This window comes from Populus alba, chromosome 4 (genome assembly GCF_005239225.2).
Source record: "Populus alba chromosome 4, ASM523922v2, whole genome shotgun sequence".
In the NCBI taxonomy this organism is placed as follows: Eukaryota; Viridiplantae; Streptophyta; class Magnoliopsida; order Malpighiales; family Salicaceae; genus Populus; species Populus alba.
This window is the reverse complement of record NC_133287.1, coordinates 7,370,189-7,395,649: the sequence shown is the minus strand read 5'-3', so window position 1 is coordinate 7,395,649 and position 25,461 is coordinate 7,370,189. Positions and strand designations below refer to the sequence as shown.

The 25,461-nt window shown below is 33.0% G+C and overlaps 5 protein-coding genes across 5 annotated transcripts; 1 reads left to right on the top strand and 4 right to left on the bottom strand.

The window, feature by feature from the left end:
* Window positions 1–266: 266 nt before the first annotated feature.
* Window positions 267–2,527, bottom strand: LOC118030317 (expansin-A13). Its single transcript, XM_073408514.1, has 2 exons — window positions 1,874–2,527; window positions 267–792 (listed from the first exon to the last, which is right to left on the bottom strand). Exons 1-2 carry the CDS (start codon window positions 2,389–2,391, stop codon window positions 474–476), a joined length of 837 nt encoding a protein of 278 aa, XP_073264615.1. The 5' UTR covers window positions 2,392–2,527; the 3' UTR covers window positions 267–473.
* Window positions 2,528–6,053: 3,526 nt separating this feature from the next.
* Window positions 6,054–8,318, bottom strand: LOC118030341 (expansin-A13). The gene is made up of 2 exons (XM_035034403.2): window positions 7,667–8,318; window positions 6,054–6,585 (listed from the first exon to the last, which is right to left on the bottom strand). The coding sequence occupies exons 1-2, from the start codon at window positions 8,173–8,175 to the stop codon at window positions 6,276–6,278; spliced, it is 819 nt and encodes a 272-aa protein (XP_034890294.1). The 5' UTR covers window positions 8,176–8,318; the 3' UTR covers window positions 6,054–6,275.
* A 2,601-nt stretch (window positions 8,319–10,919) lies between these two features.
* On the bottom strand, window positions 10,920–12,307 carry LOC118030340 (septum site-determining protein minD homolog, chloroplastic). Its single transcript, XM_035034402.2, has one exon. It carries the CDS (start codon window positions 12,164–12,166, stop codon window positions 11,186–11,188), a length of 981 nt encoding a protein of 326 aa, XP_034890293.1. The 5' UTR covers window positions 12,167–12,307; the 3' UTR covers window positions 10,920–11,185.
* A 6,789-nt stretch (window positions 12,308–19,096) lies between these two features.
* LOC118030338 (uncharacterized) lies at window positions 19,097–20,155 on the top strand. Its single transcript, XM_035034401.2, has one exon. It carries the CDS (start codon window positions 19,295–19,297, stop codon window positions 19,919–19,921), a length of 627 nt encoding a protein of 208 aa, XP_034890292.1. The 5' UTR covers window positions 19,097–19,294; the 3' UTR covers window positions 19,922–20,155.
* Window positions 20,156–21,645: 1,490 nt separating this feature from the next.
* LOC118030337 (uncharacterized) lies at window positions 21,646–24,836 on the bottom strand. The gene is made up of 4 exons (XM_035034400.2): window positions 24,455–24,836; window positions 23,320–23,581; window positions 22,632–22,699; window positions 21,646–22,113 (listed from the first exon to the last, which is right to left on the bottom strand). The coding sequence occupies exons 1-4, from the start codon at window positions 24,587–24,589 to the stop codon at window positions 21,772–21,774; spliced, it is 807 nt and encodes a 268-aa protein (XP_034890291.1). The 5' UTR covers window positions 24,590–24,836; the 3' UTR covers window positions 21,646–21,771.
* Between the last annotated feature and the right edge of the window lie 625 nt (window positions 24,837–25,461).

Here is a 25,461-nt window from a genome sequence, read left to right as displayed (position 1 = left end):
TTGATATCTATTATTTTGATTATTATTTATTTTATTTGAGATAATTTATAAAATTATATTTTTTTTTAATTTCATTCTCATTCAAAATTAAAAGATTTATTTCTTATTATTTTAATAAACTTGAAAAAAATAAAATGTTAATAAATTATTCAACTCATTTTTCATGACATAACTAAACACTGGAAAGTGTTTTCCAGTTTATTTTTCATTACATTACCAAACATCGAAAAATATTTTTTCTGGAATTTATTTTCTAAAAAAAAAAATTCTTTTCAGCAAATAAACAAAGCATTTATCATTTACTATCTTCTCAAACGAAGTCCTTTGGATCGTAGATAAAACCATAGATACATACATCTTCACCAGAACTGACAAAACCCACCACTCCACAAGCCTTCTACCCATGTCAGGAGAGCAAAACAAGAAAGAGGAAGAAAAGAATGGTCTCATCCATGTATCATCTTATCTTCTTGCTAGTACATTTGAGTCTCAAATTGCTTGCCCTCAAAGGCCTGTCCAAATCTCCAATCTTTGGGAGCTACATTGTAAGATATTACAGTCATCCTGTCACTACTAGTGACCTCAAATGAGAGAGCTTGATTCTGTAAATTAGCATTAACATGCCAATTCTGGCCCCATTTCCTGCCCATATCAAGCCACCCTGTTCTTGAACCTTTAATCTTCACTGCAGTGACATCTCCAGCACCTGCAACATTGCTGATCAGCACCGAGAGGAAAATACCGGACCCAGAGATAGTAAACCGAATCCCTCCTTCCCTTCTGCATTTAAACCTGTTCCAACATGATCACAGTCAAGGATAAGCAAAAAAAAAAAAACATTTGAGAACAGCGACAGAAAACTTCAAGAATCTGCATTCAAATTTCAGATGAAATGCTGATATCCATTGGCATCATAAAAAGAAGGGAAAGTCTACTTATTTCTGGAGTAATTCGAGTATACATAACTACAATGTTCTTGTTTTTGCTCTAGCAGTCAAAATAACAGAAATACTTTCAAAGCAATTGCCAGTTAACGATACGAAGAGATATTTAGCAAATGAACTGTCACTATCATACACTAGTGATTAGTGGAAATTTTACTTCTTTTGATGCAGGATTGGGACGAGATAGTGAGCTGTCTCCCATCATGCATTATTTATATTTCCCCGAGCAATGAGCCAAAAGTGTAGGGTAAAAACCCCTTCGATTTTTCAAAGCCGAAACAGTGTTCTCTTGATAACAGCCCCAAAAATAATCCCATGATATAAGTTAGCAAGAGACTGGGTGCACATTAGCACTGGCCAGGACACACACAGCAATAAATTTAGATTGCCCCATCCCTGGTCTCCTTGCCAAGTTGCTAAAATTACACCAACCACTTATTTTTTTATCACAAGAAACTTTCCTGTTTCTAACAAACAACAACTCATAAAGTTTAATCTTTCAAAGGCAAGCTACAAAAAGCATAAAGCAGGGTGTCCATAATTTAGAAAAATGAAGCTTGGTAAAATAACTCAGAATGGTCAGTCTAATGGATCCTGAAAGGAACTGAGGCTGAAAGAAACAAAATTTGAAAGAAAAAATAGACTAACAAAGACAAACAATCACTGCCATGGAAGAGCTAAATTTAGCCGGTGACTCTCTTCTCTTCAATTGGTAAATTTCAGTATCAGTGCATGTTAGCAAGAATGATTCAAGTAACAGAAGACAGATTCATTGAAAATTAACAAACTAGACACTCAAATTTCAAATCTTGACAGAAGGAGACCACATCTTCTCTTGCATAACTCGGATTTAAAGAGCTAAATATGTGCCTAACTTACAAACTTAACTACAAAAACAACAGAATCCAAAAGGGCTTTCAGATTTTTACCTTCTATACTGAACAGGTATATTAGCAGCCTTCCAAATGGCAATCTTTTCAAAAGCTTCAATAGGCAGCACAAAATGCTTATTAGGAGGATTGCATTTTCCACCACCATCAGAAGTGAACCCATAATTTGGAGCACAAAAATTAGTGACAGAAACAATAATAGCAGTCCCAGGAATACACCACCTCAAATCATCAACACACTTAAGTTCAAAACACGCGCCACAGATCTGTCCACGTTCAAACATTGATTCACTCAATCCCACGGTTCCCCGCCCATATCCTGCTTTAACTAAGTCCCCATATCCACACGCAACTCCTACTGTGTTCCCGGGATCTGATGCTGCGTAGTAAGTAGCGCGTGCGGATTGCCATTGGGATAGGGTGGTGGAGAGAGGTGGTGGTGTGGTGGTGGAAGAAGTGAGGGAAGTGATGGGGAAGATGAAGAGGAGGGGGAGGAGGGGGAGGAGGGGGGGTTTTAGGAGAGTGTGAATGGGGTTTTGGAGTAATGGTGGTGGCATTTCGTTGTCTTAGATTAAAGGGAAGGATTTATCTTGATGATGAAGTTAGGGTTGTCTTTGTTTATTTTATAACAGGAGGTCACGGGAAGCTAAAGATTGCTACCGAAGTTTCTTTTCGCTGCTTTTCCTGTGCTGACGAGCAATGTTGGCCAGCCATCGTTCTTTTCTTTTTGCTATTTAAAAATATTTTAAAAAAAAATTATTTTATTTTATTTTAAATTATTTGTTAATATTTTAAATTATTTTAATACAATTATATTAAACATAAATTTTAAAAAATAAAATAAAAATTATTTTCATTTCTTTTCAAGTAAAAAATCACTTTAAAAAATAATTATTATCAAAAAACTAAATAAACATAATCAACCAACTAACAAGGACTTCATTTATAATGAATTTTAAATTAAATTAAGGAATAATTGATTGGGTTAAACTCGATCAATCAAACTAGATAAATCAAATCTAAAATTTGATCTAGTTTTTTTAAAAATAATAATAATAATTTTAAAAAAAAAAATTATCTTGAAATAATATTATTTTTATTAAGTTATATTTACCCGGTATTTATAGCCACAGAAGATGTAGATGTAGCTATAATAACTTTGATAATAGTAATAAAAATACAAAATTTGTTCCCGACAAGGTCTATCTTCTATTAATAAATTATTTGATTTGAATAAGATAGTATAAATGATCCATTAAATTTAAATTCAACTGTTTAACCTCATAGTAATTCTATATGTATTAGCTAAATTATATCTCTAAATTAAAGATTTTATCAATTGAATTTCTAGGGCATTTAGACATTCATCAATCAAGTCTTTTTTTTTTTTTTTTTTTTGGCTCTAACCTTAGAGGATGGTTTCCTTGGATTCTTGGTTGTCTGGCCGGGGGACTATTTTGGCAATAAGTTGAGCATAAATGTGGCTAAAAGGCAAAAACCTTGATGGTTTGGTGGTGGAGGAACGAGTGACATATTGCTGCTATCTTGCTGATGATAAATTATCATAAATACTGTGGGTTAATCTTCGCATTACCTTCAGTGGCATAAAATGGCAATGTATTCATTAGTCTGAGAGGTTCATAATTGGAACTTAGTTTAGAAGATTCAACATATGATGTAAGTCCATCATTAAAACTTAATGAAATGTAGAAATTAGAACAAATTTAAATTTATTAAAACTTAGTAAAACTTATTAACGGATCAGATTTCAAATTAAATTGAAAAAGTATTAACTTATTAAAACTTATTAACATAATCAAGTTTATTAGCATGATGAAATCCTATTCAAACTTGATTTGAAACAACATTGTTTTAATAAAAATAATTCACTTGGATTAATCCAATAACCCGTAAGTAAGTTGAGTTAAGTTAAGTGAATAACTCAATGACCTAAATCTTTTTTTAGTCAATCCCCAAATATGACAAATATATGGCTTACCCTTTATCTCAAGCCAACTGAAACATTGATCGGTTGAAATTGTATGAAAAGAAATAGAGCACATGAATGATAAATTAATAAAGCAATCAGAAAAAAAAGGATATTAAAATTAAAAAGAAAGAAAAGAAAAGAGTATATTTTGTTTGTAACTTTTCTATCCACTTTTCTATAAGGTTACCATGATTTTATAATCCGAGATGTAGATTTGACATGTTAACCAAGTCGATCAAATATGTTATATCTTATTATTTGAAAAAAAAAAATTGACATCCAATATATTATCATATCAATATTAAAAAAAAAAAAATGTTGTCTACCATGTATCATATTTTAAGTTTATGATTAAAATATTTTATTGGAAAACACCTTAGCAACACTTGAATATTTTTTTTATTAAAAAAATTGATATGACTACAACATAACGCAGACAACTAATCTAGTTTTCTAATTATTTAGATACAAGATACACGTATGAACATACTTTAAGTTAATGGCTAAATTTAACAATATTAGATTGTACTAGGCTAGGAACCATGTTATGCCACGGTCTGATAGTGTTTTGAAATAAGCAAGAAGAACTCGATACTCGGGTCATTTACTTGATTATATCCAATAAAAACGATTAATTTAATAATCTGATTTAAATCAAAGGCAAAAATAAAAAATGAATCGTAAAAAAGCACATTACAATAATAAACAAGAAAAATAAGTCATCGATATCATACTTGTAAGGAGAAGAAAGAAAAGATAGTTGGAGGCTCACCACTACTCAACCGTGAACATCACCTACAACCAAAAAAACTTACTGAGTTGGTTCAAACTCCACTGTGAGAGGATGCAAGACGACATCAAAAGAAGTTGGTGGTTCACTAGAGCAATGCCCTGTAAAAGCAAACTGAATAAAACACAATAAAGTGAGTATCTGTTTATATTCAATCAATCAGTTCTATTTAATTAAAAAAATGTAAAAAAATATATTTAACAAAAAACAAAACATAAAAAAACCCCTGATAACCCAACCAAATAAAAAAAAAATGATATAGAAAGCATATAAAAAAAACACAAAGCTTAAAGTAAATACTTGTCTCTTGTCTTCACCTCGATCAATTTAAAAATGTCAAAATGCTCCCATTGAAAAGATAATCATGGCCTTAACCTCTAGCCAAAAGATTTTTTTTTAAAAGGATAAAGTGATAAATTCATTGTTCCATCCATGATGGAATATGTCTAAGAAACAATAAATTCACCACCCCTTTTAATTTATTTTAAAAAAAATATATATGTAACATCATGAACCTCGATTTTAATTAAGTATTTTTATAGAGATAAAAATATCTCTTTATCTCTTATATTTGTAATTAGTCTTTTTATTTTAAATGTTTTAAACATGTTTGATTTATATAAAAATCAATAAAATATTGATCGGTGTGTGTACACATGTATTAAAAAATGGTCGGTTTATTAAAAATCTTTTTTCAAAAAATACAAAGTTAATTCTAGTATTTCTATAAAGTGAATTCGGCCCCAAACGAGGGAAATTATTGAACTTTGTCGGTGTCCATTGACTAAATCTAAAACACAAAGGGTAAAACAACAATTTGCTACAAAAGATGCCTTTGCCGTTCATAAAAGAAGCTTTTTTTCTAGTGGACTCAAACTACATGCCATCCAACTTGCAATAGAATCGTCACCAAACGACTAGTCTTCGGCTCTCCACCCTCACTTTTACTGGATCACTACCAACCAGTCAAGGCCTTTCCAGCCACTCAAACCCCAAGTTCTAGCCATACCTTGCCATTTGTTACTCCATAAAATCCAGTCCAGCAGCAAAAAAATAAATAAATAAAATAATTATTTTAATGTATTTTTAAATGATTTTAAAAAGTAATACTATTGCACTCTAAATATTCTTTAAAACAAATTTATTAAACATGGTGCAGCGAAAAAACTAAATTACAAATTAAACAAGTTAACTTAAATCAATTTTATATAGCATCAATTTAAAAGAATTCAAACTAAATTTCACCTTATTAACTAGTTAAATCTAATCGATTAATTCCTAATTTTTTTTGGATAACAATATTAACTAGACTAGTTTCAATAACAATATTTTTTTAGAAAGGTATATAGTTCGAGCTTCTTCTTTGGAATATTTCAATAAATAAGTAAAAACCTCCGATGATAAAGTAACTCGTGGAAAAGGCAGGATTGGTGCAGAGCAGCAGAAAGCAGCAGACTTGATCATTTATCAATTTACTATCTTCTCAGACTAAGTCCTTTGGATCGTAGATAAAACCATGGATACATACATCTTCACCAGAACTGACAAAGCCCACCACTCCACACGCCTTCCACCCATGTCAGGAGAGCAAATCAAGAAAGAAAAGGAAAAGAATGGTCTCACTCGCATCTATTTATCATCTTATCTTCTTGCTAGTACATTTAAGTCTCAAATTGCTTGCCCTCAAAGGCCTGTCCAAATCTCCAATCTTTGGGAGCTACATTGTAAGATATTACAGTCATCCTGTCACTACTAGTGACTTCAAATGAGAGAGCTTGATTCTGTAAATTAGCATTAACATGCCAGTTCTGGCCCCAATTCCTGCCCATATCAAGCCACCCTGTTCTTGAACCTTTAATCTTCACTGCAGTGACATCTCCAGCACCTGCAACATTGCTGATCAGCACCGAGAGGAAAATACCGGACCCAGAGATAGCAAACCGAATCCCTCCGTCCCTTCTGCATTTAATCCTGTTCCAACATGATCACAGTCAAGGATAAGCAAAAAAAAAAACATTTGAAAACAGCGACAGAAAACTTCAAGAATCTGCTTTCAAATTTCAGATGAAATGCTGATATCCATTGGCATCATAAAAAGAAGGGAAAGTCTACTTATTTCTGGAGTAATTCGAGTATCCATAACTACAATGTTCTTGTTTTTGCTCTAGCGGTCAAAATAACAGAAATACTTTCAAAGCAATTGCCAGTTAACGATAAGAAGAGATATTTAGCAAATGAACTTGTCACTATCATATACTAGTGATTAGTGGAAATTTTACTTCTTTTGATGCAGGATTGGGACGAGATAGTGAGCTGTCTCCCATCATGCATTATTTATATTTCCCATCGAGCAATGAGCCAAAAGTGTAGGGTAAAAACCCCTTTGATTTTTCAAAGCCCAAACAGTGTTCTCTTGATAACAGCCCCACAAATAATCCCATGATATAAGTTAGCAAGAGACTGGGTGCACATTAGCACTGGCCAGGACACACAAAGCAATAAATTTAGATTGCCCCATCCCTGGTCTCCTTGCCAAGTTGCTAAAATTACACCAAGCACTTATTTTTGTATCACAAGAAACCTTCCTGTTTCTAAAAATCAACAACTCATAAAGTTTAATCTTTCAAAGGCAGCTACAAAAAGCATAAAGCAGGGTGTCCATAATTTAGAAAAATGGAGCTTGGTAAAATAACTCAGAATGGTCAGTCTAATGGATCCTGAAAGGAACTGAGGCTGAAAGAAACAAAATTTGAAAGAAAAAATAGACTAACAAAGACAAACAATCACTGCCATGGAAGAGCTAAATTTAGCCGGTGACTCTCTTCTCTTCAATTGGTAAATTTCAGTATCAGTGCATGTTAGCAAGAATGATTCAAGTAACAGAAGACAAATTCATTGAAAATTAACAAACTGGACACTCAAATTTCAAATCTTGACAGAAGGAGACCACATCTTCTCTTGCATAACTCGCATTTAAAGAGCTAAATATGTGCCTAACTTACAAACTTGACTACAAAAACAACAGAATCCAAAAGGGCTTTCAGATTTTTACCTTCTATACTGAATAGGCATATTAGCAGCCTTCCAAATGGCAATCTTTTCAAAAGCTTCAATAGGCAGCACAAAATGCTTATTAGGAGGATTGCATTTTCCACCACCATCAGAAGTGAACCCATAATTTGGAGCACAAAAATTAGTGACAGTAACAATAATATGAGTCCCAGGAATACACCACCTCAAATCATCAACACACTGAAGTTGAAAACACGCGCCACAGATCTGTCCACGTTCAAACATTGATTCACTCAATCCCACGGTTGTCATTCCATATCCTGCTTTAACTAAGTCCCCATATCCACAGGCACCTCCTACTGTGTCCCGGGGATCGGATGCTGCGTAGTAAGTAGCGCGTGCGGATTGCCATTGGGATAGGGTGGTGGAGAGAGGTGGTGGTGTGGTGGTGGAAGAAGTGAGGGAAGTGATGGCGAAGATGAAGAGGAGGGGGAGGAGGAGGGGTTTTAGGAGAGTGTGAATGGGGTTTTGGAGTAAAGGTGGTGGCATTTCGTTGTCTTAGATTAAAGGGAAGGATTTATCTTGATGATGAAGTTGAGATTGTCTTTGTTTATTTTATAACAGGAGGTGACGGGAAACTAAAGATTGCTTTACTGCTATAGTTTCCTTTCGCTGCTTTCCCTGTGCTGACGAGCAATGTTGTTCAGCCACCGTTCTTTTGTTTTTGCCATTTAAAAATATTTTAAAAAAAAAATTGTTTTGTTTTGTTTTGTTTTAAATTATTTTTTAATATTTTAAATTATTTTAATATGATGATATTAAAAATAAATTTTAAAAAATAAAATAAAAATTATTTTCATTTATTTTCAAGTAAAAAATCACTTTAAAAAACAATCACTATCACAATATTAAATAAATATAATCCACCAACTCATACTTCTTCTATAATGAATTTTAAATGAGATCAAGGAAAAATTGATTGGGTTAATCAAATTAAATAAATCAAATCTATAACTTAATATGGTTTTTTTATAAAAAAAAAATAATAATATTTTTTTAATTTTTTTTAAAAAAATTAAAACAATATTATTTTTTATTAAGTTATATTTACCTGGTATTTATAGCCACAGAAGATGTAGTTATAATAATAACTTTGATAATAGTAATAAAAATACAAAATTGTTCCCGACAAGGTCTATCTTCTATTGGTAAACTATTTGATTTGAATAAGGGTAAACCATTTGATTTGAATAAGACAGTATAAATGATCCATTAAATTTAAATTCAACTGTTTAACCTTATAGGAATTCTATATGTATTGGCTAAATTATATCTCTAAATTAAAGATTTTATCAATTGAATTTCTAGGGCATTTAGACATTCATCAATCAAGTCTTTTGGGTTTTTTTTTTTTTTTTTTGCTCTAACCTTAGAGGATGGTTTCCTTGGATTCTTAGTTGTCTGGCTGGGGGACTATTTTGGCAATAAATTGAGCATAAATGTGGCTAAAAGGCAAAAACCTTGATGGTTTGGTGGTGGAGGAACGAGTGACATATTACTGCTGTCTTGCTGATTATAAATTAATCTTCGCATTACCTTCGTTGGCATAAAATGGCAATGTATTCATTAGTGTATTCATTAGTTTGAGAGGTTCATAATTGGAACTTAGATTAGAAGATACAACACATGATGCAACTCCATCATTTCCTTCTATAGGAGTAAAGTGAAACGTAGAAATTAGGACAAATTTATATTTATTAAACCCGGCTTAGCCGACATATCAACATGCAGAATTCACAACTAAAAATCCCATATGGACCAGATTTCAAATTAAATTGAAAAAAATATTAACTTAGTAAATTGAAAAAAAAAATTAGCATGATCATGTTTATAATAAATCCATTAATCTGATGAAATCCTTTCAAACTTAATCTGATATGAAACAACATTGTTTTAATAAAAATAATTCACCCAGGTTGTTGGATCAACCTCTAAGTTGAGTCAATAACTCAATGACCCAGATTTTTTTTTAGTCAATCCCCAAACCCCCGTATGACAACTATGCCAAAAATATGGCTTACCCTTTATCTCAAGCCACCTGAAACATTGATGTATTAATATGGTATGGTTGAAATTATATGAAAAGAAATAGAGCACATGAATGATAGATTAATACAGCAACAAGAAAAGAAAAGGATATTAAAATTAAAAAGAAAGGAAAGGAAAGGAAAAGAAAAGGGTATATCCTTTGTAATTTTTCTATCCACTTCTGTTGAGTATTGAGAACAGAGGAAAAAAGTTTAAAAAAAAAAATTCAATTTTCCATTTCCTTCTTGATTTTCTTTTTTCCTGAAAAGACCAAACTACACTATCTCCAGCCACCATTACCACCCACCTACTCTTCCTCCCTCTTCTCTCATTGAAAAAGATTCATAAATACAAATTCATTTTTTTTTAATTTAAAAATATAATTAAACCAACTTAACCAAGTGCTGGTGAACAAAGGGTCAAGGATTGTTGAATGCAAAAAATAAAATAATGAAGGAACAAAACTCAGAAGGAGATGCAAATTCATCAAGACATGATCAAAACCAAAATAAGCACAAAAAAGTACATGTTTGAAAACTAAACGAGTTAACAAGACACAGATTGAAATCATCAGAGAATAGTTTCCAAATAGGCAAATTTAAGACCCATGCTCTGCAAATTTAAAGTACAAAAACCAATGCATGTTCGACACAATTGCAAGCAAGCAGTAGACTTTCATTTGATATGGGTTGATGCACAATGATGATTTTTTTCTGTGTCCATTAGTTTCTTGCACAGAACCTTCATATAATTCAGTTTCAAGCTAATAACTACATCTTGACAAAAAAAAAAAAAAAATCCTTTTTCTTTGGCTTCTGGGTGAAATAAACATCAAGTGTTACTTTGTGGCCTAGCATGGCTTGGTGGTTGATACTATTCTTGCATCCTGGTGATCATGATTAAATACTCCTGGAAACTGTAGGAACTCAAGCAATCTAAATGGCTAGAACATAAGCGAGAGTACTATTTGTTAGAACATTCCTAACTGCACATGATATCGACCTAATTATATTAGAAGACACACTCAGTCCATGAAATGAACGCTCAAACAACAAAACAAAACTACTGCAACAAATTTATCTCTGTGGTGAAATCTAATTAGCATTATGTCTATCAAGCTTGAAAGTGAGAAATGATCCATTCAACAGATTATCCGTCTCTGGTGAATTACATATTAGAAAGAAAAATGGAGGTTGAACACTTGGTGAGCAAAAAGAAACACAACAATATCATTAGGTAGCAACAATCCAATTAGCCACATTCACAAGTACAAAGACTAATTCACATTGCAAAATTTCACGCAACTCATGGACAATTCAAATTCATCACCCCCTACAACTAATGCTGGGAATCATCTTCGTAGCAACAAATGACAGAAAAACTTAAAAGCAGTGCGAAAAAGAAATCAAACTTACACTAACCCAACTATACACAACTTCCCACTTTCTTGCATTCTTCACAGAACAAACCTCTATACACCAAAGAACGAGAAAAACCCACGTTTCTTTGGCTCTTCCTCCACCATAACAGCCTTCATACTATCCTGCTCAACTAGTCTCCAAGCAGCTTGCTCGAAAGCCAATCCAGCCAGCGTAGGTGGCTTATTCAAAACAAGTGGATACCCTCTATTAGTACTCCTAATCACCTCTGTATCCTCCGGAATCACCCCCAACAATGCCAAGCCCAGCATTTCTTGCACGTCCAACACCGACATCATATCTTCCCCTTTAATCATATCCGTCCTAACCCTATTAACAATCATCTTTATATCCCTAATTCCATCACATTCTAACAAACCTACAACCCTATCCGCATCACGCAAGCTAGTAATATCAGGAGTTGTTACCAGAACAGCCTCGTTAGCTGGAGTTATCGCCGTAATGAACCCTGCATCAATCCCAGCTGGGCAATCAATCAAAATGAAATGCGGGCACCCTTCTTGCCGCGATTTCAAAGACTCGACAAGCCAAACAAGTGCTTTCCCACCAAACCCAAGTGGCAATTTCGACCTGGGTTTAGAAATGCACAACAGTTCAAAGTTAGACCAACGCTTATCGCGGACAAGCGCTTGGTCTAACCGACAATCCCCATTCATAACCTCAACAAGAGTATAATTTACACGGTTCTCTAACCCTAACAAAAGGTCTAGATTGCGCAAACCTACGTCAGCGTCAACTGAGACAACAGAGAAGCCAAGGCGAGCTAAGGAGAGGCCAACATTTGCAGTTGTTGTGGTTTTTCCGACACCACCTTTGCCTGATGTTATCACGACAACTCTTGGGGTTTCACCAGCTAGTTCGGGCTTTCTGTTCCATTGTAGGACTGATTGGATTGCGGGGTATGAGTGAGGTTTGAAGGGTTTTGTTAGGGTTTGGGTTTTGGGTCTGAATGGGGTTAAGGAATGGAGGAACGAGGGTTTTGTGTTTGCGGGTAAGGGTTTTAGTGTCAGCATTGTTTGCTAAGTGTTTGTGTTTTTGACTGTGAGAGTTAGGTGGGTTGCTTTAAGGGTGGATGAAGAGGAAGAGGAAGAGGAAGAGCATTTTAGGGGCCAAACGAGGAAGCGTTGAAAATGATTGGCTTTGGGGAAGCTCTTGAGATTTCCTTTCCGATAGTAGCAGTTTGGGGTTAATTTACTTCTCACATCCCTATACTTTTGTATTTTTCCTAATGTGACCCTCTATTAATTCTTTTTTCCTTTCCGACAGTAGCATTTTTGGTTTAATTTACTTTCACACCCCTATACTTATTTATCTTTTAAATGTGACCCTCCATTTTTTTCTTAATCTAACCCTTTTTACTTAACCTTTTGTTTCTTAATCAAGTCCCTTGCATCCAATTTTAGACATTAAATGCTGGTGTGGCTTGAAAAGTGGGTCCAACTGCTCAATTTCACTCCTCGAGATAAAAAGAGTGTATTAGTTGTTTACATATATCCTTATTTTTATGTTTATTATTTTCTTTTTCTCTTTTCTTCTCCGAAATACAGAGAAAAAAAAAACATAATTTTTGGTTAATACTGCATTAGATGAGAGAGACGGAGCAACAAGACCCACTTTTAAAGTCTATTTAGCTGTTAACATGTAAAATTGGATAGAACAACTTGATTTAATAATGAAGGCTAAGGGGGTTAAATTATAAAAATTAATTGGTGAAGGGCCATGTGGAAAGGGAAACTTGATCTAATAATGAAGACTAAGAGGGTTAAATTATGAAAATTAATTGGTGAAGGGCCATATCAAGAAGATTATAAGAGTATAAGGATGCACAAAGCTTATTAACAGTCATTTTCTAGACTATTAAATGGGACAGGTTGTTAGAAAATGAGGTGGGATTTTTGGTTCATGAGGTGGTAGATCTAAGCATGAGGCTTAGGCCCAATTTTATTTTGGGTCTATAGATCTAAGCATGAGGCTTAGGCCCAATTTTATTTTGGGTCTGTAGATCTAAGCTTGTAGGTAGACTTTAACTTGAGAGCTAAAATAATGTCAACTTGTGTTTGTGCAGCCAAGCGTGTATGGCATGCTTTGTTCCCTGCACAGTGGCGGAGCCACACATAGGAGATTTAGGGGCAATTAATATTTTTAATTGTTTTGAATTGTTTTTGAATAATAGGTATAGATTTGATTATTTTAAATTAGTTAAATGTTATATTAATTTTAATTGAATTAGTTATGATATGGAATTAAATTTTTTTACAAGATGAACAAGCAAACATTTTAATTGTTGTCAGTGAGTAAAGATTGATATTTGCAAAATTAAAGGTTGGTTTTTTTATTAAAAAAAAACTATTTTTTTGTTTTAAAAATGATCTATTATGATAAATTTAAACTATAAATGATGATCCATATCTATGCATTATGTACAGCACGCTACATGGTAATGGAGTGTGAAATGGATTTTGATGAATTAATGTGTATTTTATTATGAATTTTATATGGAAGATTTACAATTATTATGTAACTGAACTAAATTTTGTTATTATAAAAGTTAAAAGAGAATAATTATAATATAAGTTTTTTCATTTTAAAAATATTTTTAAATTAATTTTGCTTTATATGAGTTAGTATATTTGTTTCGAATTGATTTTTAATAATTATCTATATAATATAGTATTTGTTAATTAATTTGTCCCCTTATTTAAAATACTCTGGCTTAGCCACTGTCCCTAAATAATGCTAGGAAGTTAAACCATATAATTGTAAGACCTTGAATACAAGGTGTATTTGGTTCGAAGCATAGTTGTAATCTCATATTGGTATGGTAGGTTAACTTGGGCCCGATCAATCTAAGATCTAAACTTGTTTGATTTTTTTTTAAAAAAAAAAAAGGAAGGAAAAAATTTTAGCTGACTCGATCAAAAACCTGGGTTGAATTACTAACTCGAGCTCAACCTAATCAAAGCCCGATGTCATCAAGATTATTTTCAAAAATTGGTTTGTTATTTCAAAACGATATCGTTGAGATTCTTTATATATATATATTAAAAATATATATATATTGGGGGTTAACTCTCTCAATTTATGATTTGGACCTTGTCTCGAGTTGAGTTTTACAATACTAAAAATCATAATTATTAAACTCAACTAGGAAATTGATCTTATACAATTACCAAGTCACAAGTTAAGAGAATTAACACAAATCAACTCTAAAAACTGAAAAATACCAAAGGATCAGGGTAGAGTAGTAACATGGAAAATTTTCTTCAATATACTTGATATAATAATGTTTATTGCATTAGTTTTTTTAATGGTTAAGATTTTTAGATTTAACAAAGTTCAAAACACAATTTAATAAATCAAGCATAATATTTAATTTTTATTGTTTGGATCAAGCTAAAAAAAAATTAAAAACCTTGTTTCCTATCGTATTAAAATTTTATAATAATATGAGAATGAAAAAGCTTTCAAATTAAGCTAAGAAATTAATGTGCAGAATTTTTTTATTTATCTTATTGGATTTTGATTTTTTTAATTAAAATTTTAAGTTAACTAATATCTTACTAATTAGAAAATCTAATTTTAAATGAATTCTATTAGTTGATTGGTTTTAATTAAAAAGTATTTTATATAAAAGATTTTAAAACAAATAGAAGTATCCAGTTTATTTTGAAATTAAAATTATTATTTGGACTTTTAATAAAACATTTTTATCTTAAGAATTACAATTTGCTCTGATTTCTTTGGCCTTCACGGCAATTCTGTTGAACACCCTATCCTCATCGAAGATCCTTTCCAAACAATTCAAGTGGTATGAGTTCACCATGCGCAATGTCTCCTTTGATTCCAATGGATCCTTTCCAAAAGTTTCCTTTAGTTTTTCTTTTAGCGCGTCGATGTGTTGAGGAGGCAAACATCTTTTGAGAATTAGAGATTTTTATTTGTGATTGAAAATAATGCTTTTTAAAAAATAACCCAGTCTCTTTCGGGTTTTTTGGGTCACCTGAGTTTAACCAAGAAAACTTTTTAAAAGTTTTTAGTTAACCTGAACCGGTTTAGATTTTGGGTTAACATCGTTCTACTTGACAGCTACACATTGTTTTTTTTATTATTATTGAAAATCATTGTTAAAAACAAGTATAAATACAAATTAAACAGGCTTGGTTTTCATTGGTGGTGAAAATTCAAACAAGTTTTTATGTAATAATGGCAACAAAACATATATTGCTTGTGCTATTATAATTTCTTTATAGAAAGATTTTTTATTCAATGGTTACATGAGGTTAAACTATGTTTGAAAATAACTATTATAGGTGGATCTTGTATAAAGAAAGAGATAATAGGCTTATATTTAGAGGTAATTTTTGTTAGAGATAATATATATATATATATATATATATATATGTTTATGTAAAAAAAAAAGATTAAATATGTGGGTGCTTATTTTTTCAATTAGAAATGCAGAATATCAACATTGTAACAAGTAAAATTTTATGTGATAGGTGATGCCCGAAACTATATAAGAAAAAAAAACAAGTACAATGAATGTAACATTTTATCAAATATGATTACCATATAAAAAATCTAATTTAAAATTTTAGTAATGAGAATTTCTTCTTCAAGTAATCTGCTTAGAAAACAAGTAATTCTATTTATACTAGTCTTATGTCTATTTAAAAAGAAAAAAAATATAATGAATAATTACATAAAAAAGTTATTCTATGTATTTCTAAACTAAAAAAATCAAAAATAAATAAAAGTAACAAGCACAATATTTGATGAAAAAGGTTTGGGGATTAAAATGAACTTTTCACATGAATTTTGCTAATGCCACTTATTCTTTATTTGTTTTTTACTTTGGCCCTCTTTCTTTTAATCTCATAATTTTTTATCAAATTAACTCCTAATTTACAATTTAAATATGAATTAAAAAAATTAGAACGAAAAAAAATTACTGTGAAAATCCATGTTAAATTGTGATCTTGGCTACAGTGCGCGAGAAAATAATAATTCTCCTACTCCTTTTTAGTTTATAGCGTAATTTTACTTTAGCCCTTTTTCTTTTAATCTCATTATTTTTTTTTTATTAAATTAGCTCAAATTGACTTCTAATTTAACCATTTCAATATAAAATTAAAAAAAAATATTAGAATGAAAAAAATCACCATAAAAATCCATGTTGAATTGTGGTCTCGGCTAAAGCGTGTGAGAAAATAGTAATTCTCCTACCTCTTTTAGTTTATAGTGTAATGTATCATAGAATTGCACAATGTTTAATGAGACAAATAAAATCATCCTTTTTTGTTTTTTTCCATTCTATATTCAATAAGATTGGATCTTGCGTGTATTTCACTTGTCCCCAACTTACGAGACATCATCAAAATGCTATCCTTTTTTTTTTTTTTTAATTTTAATTTTTTTGTTTTCATCTTATAATGCATTTACAATTCAGCAAGTGTTTGTTGATATTGATGCTCCTGCCTCCTCCCTTTTCTTAATTAAATTTTATCAACTTTTTCTTTAAAGTCTCAATGAACTCAAATCTAAAAATAAAATAAAAAATTCCAAGAAAGAAATCTATTGTCGACAAATATGTTTCTAGAATATTATAAAAGAAAAATTGAAATTAACTTATTATGTTCATTAAATCTAAAATATTAAATTTAAATTGAATGTGCATAGTTTAATATACATAATAAAAATGAAAATGACTTAACTACTTATTTAATTTTTTTCTCCCATCCAATGAGTTTAAAATTAATGATGAAATTTAAAATAAAAAGTTATTGAAATGTTATTATGGCTTGTATAGTTAATCTAGGATTCGATCAACTCATCCCTTGACCTAGATTAGATTTAAGAGAAAGTTAATGAGGAGTTGCTCTAGTTTAACTTGGCAGGTTAACCACAATACAATTTTGTTGATTTTATAACCTTTTTTTTATATATAAAATAATATTATTGATTTTAAAAAAAAAACCAAGCCAGTTAATCTATCTACTTCAAACCTAGCATGCTTTGAGTCGCTCTTAAAGAGTGTTTGGAAATGTAGGTCAGCCAACCCATGTTTTTTTAAAAATTTAATTTTTGTTTTGCTAAAAAAAATTTTTTTTTTATATTTTGAATGGTTTTGATGTGTTGATGTTAAAAATAATTTTTTTAAAAATTAAATATCATTTTAATATATTTTAATATAAAAATTATTTTAAAAAATAATCATAACCAGATTTAAAAACAGTTATAATCATGTATAAAATTCCACAATAGAACTCATAGAGATTATTTTGGTTTTTACTATTTAGTCCTCAAGTAAGAGTTGATGATTATTACACTTGACTTCACTTGATAAGTCAGCCCTAATTGCCAAAATCGAACTTCAGCTCTACCTTACCACCCCAAAAGGCTAAACATCCCACCATCAAGCAAGCAAGCAAAGCAGGGACCACTTTCACCAATCTTGATCACTGTTACCAGAATTTGCCATGTGTCATGAATTTATCAGTGACACCATACAGCCTCCCGTCAACAACCCATGAACTGCCACGTGTCTAAATCTGATCAGAGAATTACAAGACCGCCCTTTATCCCTTGTCACCTATCTCATGTTAGCAGTTATTTTATCTCTCTCTTCTTAATTTTTCATCACTTTCTCTAGATGCAAACACCCCATTATAAGCTCTGTAATTTCAGTCCTCTCTCTCTCTCTCTCTCTCTGTTCTCTTCACTTGTAGAGGGAAAAGTGGAAACCTCTTCAATCTCTCAGTAAACAAGGTTTGATTTTTGTACCTTTGAAGTTTGGATTTTTTTTTTTTTTCATTTTTTCTTGGTGGGCTTATTGATTATAGTATGATTTTATTGAAGTGATCATTTTTAGTGAGTTTTGTTTTTTCATCATGATGGGTTTTTGGATCTAGTGTTTTTATGTCTGTTTAACTGGTTTTTTATTGCATGTTTTATAGTTTGGTGATGTGGGTTTGTTTGTTTGGTTAAGATTTGATTTGAATTATGATGCTTTTATGGCCTTGGATCTGAAAAAGGATTGAACTTTGAATTATGATGTTATTTTCTGTCACTAGAAAACTGGGAATTGGTTAGAATTCTGAGATGTGTTCAGTTTGTGTGATTTGTTACCTGAATGGTTAATTGGGTTTCTAAAAGTTGAAGTCTTTTGGGATCTGAAATCTGAACTAAGAAAGAGTGATTTTTAATTGACTTTATATAGGAGAGTATGACAATGAATTCAGATTTTGTTGAATGGTGATGAGGATGATTTATTAAGGCGGTGAGGATCAGGTTTACTTTCCTTTTCTTTTAGATGTTTGATGATTGTTTTTTAATCTAACCGCTTTAGACAAGGCTACGTTAACTATGATTCTCATATTCTTATCAATATGATATGTGTGCCAGCACCTATGCACAGAACACAACTTTATTGTTGTGAAGAGTCTTTTTTATTGGTTAGGGTCCTCGAATTCGCAATTAAATTGTTGTGAATTATTGAAGTGGTTAAGAGGTAGGTGTCTTGAAACTCTTTTTTGTTTTTCTGTGGCTGAAACAAAGATCTAATGGAGGTTTAGAATATATTTGTTAGCTTTTTGCAGGATGGCTTTCTTATGTGTGTATAGCCTGCTTAAGTTACCTTGGATGGTTTCTTGTTTGGTTTCATTTATTGACTTGTTGAGTTTTTCGACTACAGTAGGGGGAGGCCATGTGAGCTGTTTGAAGTACTGGAGTGAGATTGTTGCTTTTGCAGTTTTGATTAGCTTTGTGGTTGTATTGGTGTGCGCACAGAATGGGCAAATGCAAGGGTTGTGGAAAATTAGGAAGAATGGTGCCAAGGAATGAGCCTGTGGATGCTTATCATTTCTCTCTCTTATTGTCTCCTGTTGTTTCTGTTTGGGATTGTATTGTCCGGAAGATGAGGTACTCCTTCAGACCTGAGTGGGTGTAGTTCTTGAACATTTGAGATTACGTTAGTTTTCTATGCTGAAATTTGGTAGTATTGTTTAGTAGTAAACAAAGAGTGAAAACAGAACAGATAAAGAACGAAAGAAAATTATAGGGAAAATGTACACATTTTAGAAGAGTTCTTTGTAAGCTAATAAGTTGAAAAGGGGGACAATATTTGTAGTTCAGTAGTTATCATGGATAGCATAGCATGTAATAAAGTGCAACCTGTTGCGAGGAAAGTGAAGAAGAAGCAGGTGAAAGGTGAGATGGATCGTCTCAGGCAAGCTGAGAAGAAAAAGAGGCGTTTGGAGAAAGCTCTAGCTACTTCAGCAGCAATCCGATCTGAGCTAGAGAAAAAAAAACAAAAAAAGAAGGAAGAACAGCAAAGACTTGATGAAGAGGGTGCTGCAATTGCAGAGGCTGTTGCTCTGCATGTCTTACTTGGCGAGGACTCTGATGATTCATGTAATATTGTGCTAAACAAAGAAGAAGGTTTCAACACTTGGGGTTGTGCTGGTAATATTGATGTTTTCATGGGTGAAAAGAGACCATCGCTTCCTAACGAGGACTGCTCAGGGAATTCATTTGAAAGAATAGGGTGGCTCTCTAGTACTTATGGAACTGGATGCAAGTGGGGGGATAGGGAAAATAATGACTGGTCCTTTTCATACGAGTCTCTTCAAAAGAGTTTGCCGGTACAATACTTTGACGATGGCAGTTGGGGCACTACTGAGTTCTCAGATGAACTTATTGCAGCTCAAGCTGCTTCATCGCTCCAGATTGCAGAGGATGCAGATGGCGACACATTCCTCTTCAACTGAATGCTAAGAGGGTAGACTAGCAATTCTCCGCCGCCTTTCAAAACTGAGTTCTGAAACAATGTTTTTGTACATATTCATGAATGTCTTAATGTCATTTATCAGATTTGTGTGTTGCTGCTTCTGGTTTGAACAAATGTCGCACTTATTATCTGTGTTTTTCATGTCATTTGCTCGAGAAGCATGTTTTGTTTTTTGTGACTCGAAACATCATTTTACTGGTATTTTTGTTTTCCTTGTGGAACGATTTTTCTGATTGATTCTAACAGCCAACTTTTATTGACTAAAGTAATATTGCCCATTTGATTGAGATTCTTATTTCGTTTCTTGTCCGTACATGTGAATCGTTTTTAAATTTGATTTGCAATCTTCCGGTAAGGGTGATCAATCAGGAGTTAAATGTAGGGCATGCAATGGTCCTCAATTTAGCTGGATTCTAGACTGACACTATACACAGGCTCAGCTTGTGTAAAGTCTGGTGCAGCTTCTCATGATATTGATGAGGTAGCTCACTTGTGCTAATGTATTGATTGATGAAGCTGAGCTCATGATTCTGTTGAACAAGAAACTAGGGTTTCCATTCTGAATCCAGTTTCTTCTGTATGTTAATGAAGATGTCAACCAACAGGACCGTTCTTCTAGGTTTAAAAGAAAATCAATGGGAAACAGTGGGGTGGGCACCACGAAGGAATGGTGTCCCTGACAATACAAACCTGAGAGGCTGGTGCCAGAGAGCTGAGCCATGGAAAGTAGAGGTGAAACACGAAATATTTCTTGCTTTGCGAGAGAGATGGTGCCGCTGCTACAATACATGTCGTTTTTGCTAGAAGCCTCCTGCTTTTTCACCATCTCTTCTTTGATTCTCCACGAAAAGTCTTCACCTACCAAGATTCCAAGAGTGGTAGTTAAATTTAATGTAGCTTTTTGTATGTTATAAGCTGGATCAGAAGACAGCTAAGCATAGCACGCATGGTTGCGGCACTCAACTTCCATTGCAAGCAAGGAATTCTTTCCAAATTGTCCTGCTGTCCGCTACTACATGAACACGATACGTATAGTGGGCAACAACTTTCTCTATGTATAATGTCGGCACTTCGCTTTTAACTTTTCAGGTGCCCTAATTTCTCTATTATTTAATGTAGTGATTGAAATTTGAAGCCACAGTATTCCACCTCAACAGCCTACCATTGGTCCCTACCAACCCTCTATTTATCTCTAATTGGGCACTTCATGTATCGGAAAACCACGTCGGAAGGCAACATGCAAACAACAATAATGGGTTTCCTCCAGGATCACGATAGAAGACACAAGAAGCTCTTCGAGGATTACTTTTGAAGGAAGAGAAAATATTGTCCTGCTTCGTATCATAGCTAACATTACAAGAATTGAAGTCTGGATGTTTCTCATGATGAAGACTTCAGTTGCTAATTACTGAGATTTGTATACTAAATGTTGAAAATTAGCTTCTTTTTTTGAGAAATAGCGCACGGTGACATCATGCCACGTAAGAGGGCAACCATGGACTTATTTTCATGCATGTTCAAGTTGTGTCTCCATGGGGAGAGATTATTCGGGCCTAAACAGGCCTTTTCAAGTTGTTACCTAGATTGGGGTTTGGTCCCAAGGTAATATTTTCTCACTGAGCAAATCGAAATTTTTCAATGTTCTATTTTTGATACCAGAAAAGGGTGTCCAAATTCCATGAAGATCAACCGTGGCATGTGGGATAAGAGAAAAAACACTTCATATTGATAACCTTTTCATCGTGCCTGGGTTCCTTATTGGCACCATTAGAAAAACAATTCAGCTGGAAATGCGATGAACAATTTTACAATCATACACAATGAAAGAATCTAATATGGGCTAGATGCTGGTAATGCTTCATCATGCCTTGAATTCTGATGCAGTGGCTCTGATTCTTGTTGTGAGTTCTGCCGAGATAGCTGATCGGCCCCTTGCTTGCTCTGTTGGTGCTGAAGAAGCATGTTTTCGTCCTGATTATCAACTTCTGTGCTACTGGATGGTTTGGCACCGTTTGCTATGAGATTTTTAAACCAGGTTCCTTGAAATCTTGGGACACCTCCGTTTGAGTTTTCAGGGGACTCAAGACCAGACCCGTTATTGGAAGTAACACCCACAAGGAAACGATAAGCAACTTTGCTGGCAGATACTATCTCAGTCTTGGCTTGTCTAAACTGCAGGAAACCAACCACATATTTTGGAATTAGTGAAATGTTAAAAACCATATCTAATTAATAATTCACATGCGGCCGTTCTTAAACTGGTGTCAATATAAGATGAAAGGGCTGCTAATTAAAGCAGTATGAACCAAAGAAAGTATACTGGATTGTGTTAGGACTTGGGAGTAAACAGATTTACTGCGTGAATGATATCCATAAAAGACTACTTTCACATTCACATATTACCGAGGCAAAACAACCCTAAAAAATAACTTGAGGAAAAATAAACAGGAACCACACCAGGACAGTTGCAAAAGGATGGGAAAGTGAAGAATAACAGACTATACCGAACCTGAATTACATGCATTAATGAGGCGTCCATTACAAATAGTGTGGGTGGGTTGGGGGGCATATTTCTATAACTCCAGTTAGTGCAATTGTGCTAATTACTTGAACTTGACAATGTTAAAACGACCCCAAGGGTAGAGATATGATCCAGGGAAGTAAGAAAAACAAAAACACGAGCATCTCACCCGGAAGGCTGTATTTCCTGCTACTTCCATGGCAGCATCACCAGCATTGGCAAAACGATTAACCCAACCTGTCAGACAAATCACAGTAACATCCACTTCAGGACAATTGCAAAAAGAATGAGAGTGTTGAGATCACAACCTTCTTTCTTAAGTTGAAAGAGGTGAAGAATGGTTACAATCCCAAAGAAAAGCTTATAATTCATATCCAACATTTACTTTATTATTGGCAAAGTAACCACAATTTACAACTAAAAATGCAGGGCCAGCGGTCAAGTGAAATGGAGCAGCAATATGAAGAAACAGCAAAATGGATAATGTAACCCAAGTAACTCCAGAAGAATTTTGGATAATGAAGCTATTTCACACAGATCTCGTTAAAGAAAGGGGGGCGGGGATGGGAGAGGATAAAAATCTTGCCAGGTTAAGGTCATTGTCAAACTCAAGAGGACGTTTTTCAGCATAAAAAATCACACATAAATATCTCCACATACTACAATATTTCTCAATCATAAATCAGAGTCTACTGAGGAATTGTATTCAGAAAGAAAACAGTTTTCTATTATAGAAGCAGTACAAACAAATCACACTCAACAGCTGGCCAATTAATCTTCAAACATGGAACAGATTCAAGTTTCAGAAATTCTTTGGGGTAATCTGAAAAACAAAAACAGAAAAGAAAAGTTATTACCAGGAAGTTTTGGCACACCAAGCCTTTCGCAAAATTCATCACAGAAGTGATTACAGTTCTTGGCCAACAAGTCATAGGCATCTCCAGGCCATTCTCTACTAAGTTCCCGCAAGATCTGATTCACCTTAAAGATTGAACAACTGGTTTTTCCTAGTACAATTTTCTCACGATATGTATACATCGGATTCTTACTAGAAGGGCAACTAAAAACTCCAGTTCCTTGCTCACAAAACCCAAAAGACCATTCATCATCTCCATGTATCTGTCACACATAAAACAAACAGATTTACTACCCTTAATTCATACATTCCAATTCAATATAACTTGAGTTCAAGAGAGTAACAGAGACATGAAGACCATAAATAAATCCCAAAGAATCAGTAAAAGGTGGTAATATAGTAGTAACATACAAGAGCTCGGTGTCAAGTTTTAAGACACGCGTTCATTTGCCTGCATCTAGCCACCTTATTGCATATTTTAGTACTTAGAAACTAACTATAAATGACAGATTAGGATTTGTGTCGACAGTTTTCAACACGCTGCTTGCACAAGACATCCATCGACTCAGTTTGTACACAAGTTCAATTTTCCACAAATAAGTTCTCACTAATGCTAGGAAACTTTACTCAAAACTCAATCAACAAAACAAACCCTTTTACAATGCTAGGTCAAAAAACTAAATAAATTGAAAGGGAACCGCAAAAAACATAATTACACAAAAATGCCCCCTCTGCATATTCCATGTCAAAACAAATCTCCTCCCCCTTACCTGTGTGATTACAATTTATTCAATACAGTTCTATGTTCAAAGCCAACCCAGTTTATAGCACAGTTGAAAGTTCCGGTTCTTGAAAGACAAACCAAATCAAAGATGTCTATCAAAACCAAAACCACCATCAATTCGCCACGTCAATAAAAAATCCAATACAGTAAAAAAAAAAAACGCATACTAATAAAAATTTTATTACGCAACGATTCAACTGAAACTGAAACCAAAACCCTAGATCTCACACTCCACTGAAAAAAAAACATAAAATTAAACAATTAAAAATAAAACCCTAGATCTCTCTTTAATTTACACTAACTCCACCATAACTGCTGCAAATAAACAAATGAAAAACAGAAAGAAATGGACCTGAACGGCGCTGTGGAAGATGCCACCGAGACCAATAGCGTCTTTGAAGATCTTGTTGATGTTCAAAATTGTGTTGTTCGTCTTCTCCGATCCACTATTAGTCACATCATACACATGCAATATCACCTCCGTCATCTCCTCCTTCTTTAATCTCAGTTCAATCCAAAACAACAAACCCCAACCCTATTTCACCAAAATCACACACACGGATAAAGCTCTCTCTCTCTCTCTCTCTCTCTCTCTCTCTCTCTCTCTAGTGTATGTGAGAGAAGAATTCGAGTTTCGGAGGACTGGGAGGTTTTTGTAATTTGGCCTCGAAATGCTAAAACTTACTTTTTAGTTGAAGAAAGAAGGAAGAAGAGTTCGTTTCAGATTTGGAGTGCGGTAAAAGTTGTATTTAAAAATATATTAAAATAATATATTTTTTATTTTTTAAATTTTATTTTTAATATTAAAATAATTCAAAAATATATATATAAAAAAATTATTTTTCAAAAAATAACAAAACAACGATTAAACCACAACCATAAATATATCCTTCATCGATTTTAAGGATCTAAAACAAACTGTGATTAAGCATGATTTTTCTTTTATTTTTTAATGGCATGGAACTTTTTGGGTTTTCAACTTTGTTCCCTGATTAAAATTTTGTTTCAATTTAGTCGTTTTGATATTCATTTTATTTTATTGATAAAACGAGTAAAAAAAAAAAATCAAGCGCACGCCAAGTAATCATAAATTTAATACCACACATTCATGGATGAATTTCCATTATGTGTTGTGTAGAAGTTGAAGTTTAACATTGTATTAATTCAACGTAATTATATTATTTAGTGAGACTCAAACTTGCATTTTAAATTCAGAAATATTTTTTTAAGATATAAGCCAAGAATGATGCATTTTTTCTATTGCGAGGCTAATTGTTTTTTTACTTAGTATTTGATTATTGTGGTGCGATAAAAAAAAACAGAAATAATAAAAATAAAAGGTGATATTTTTCTCATGTA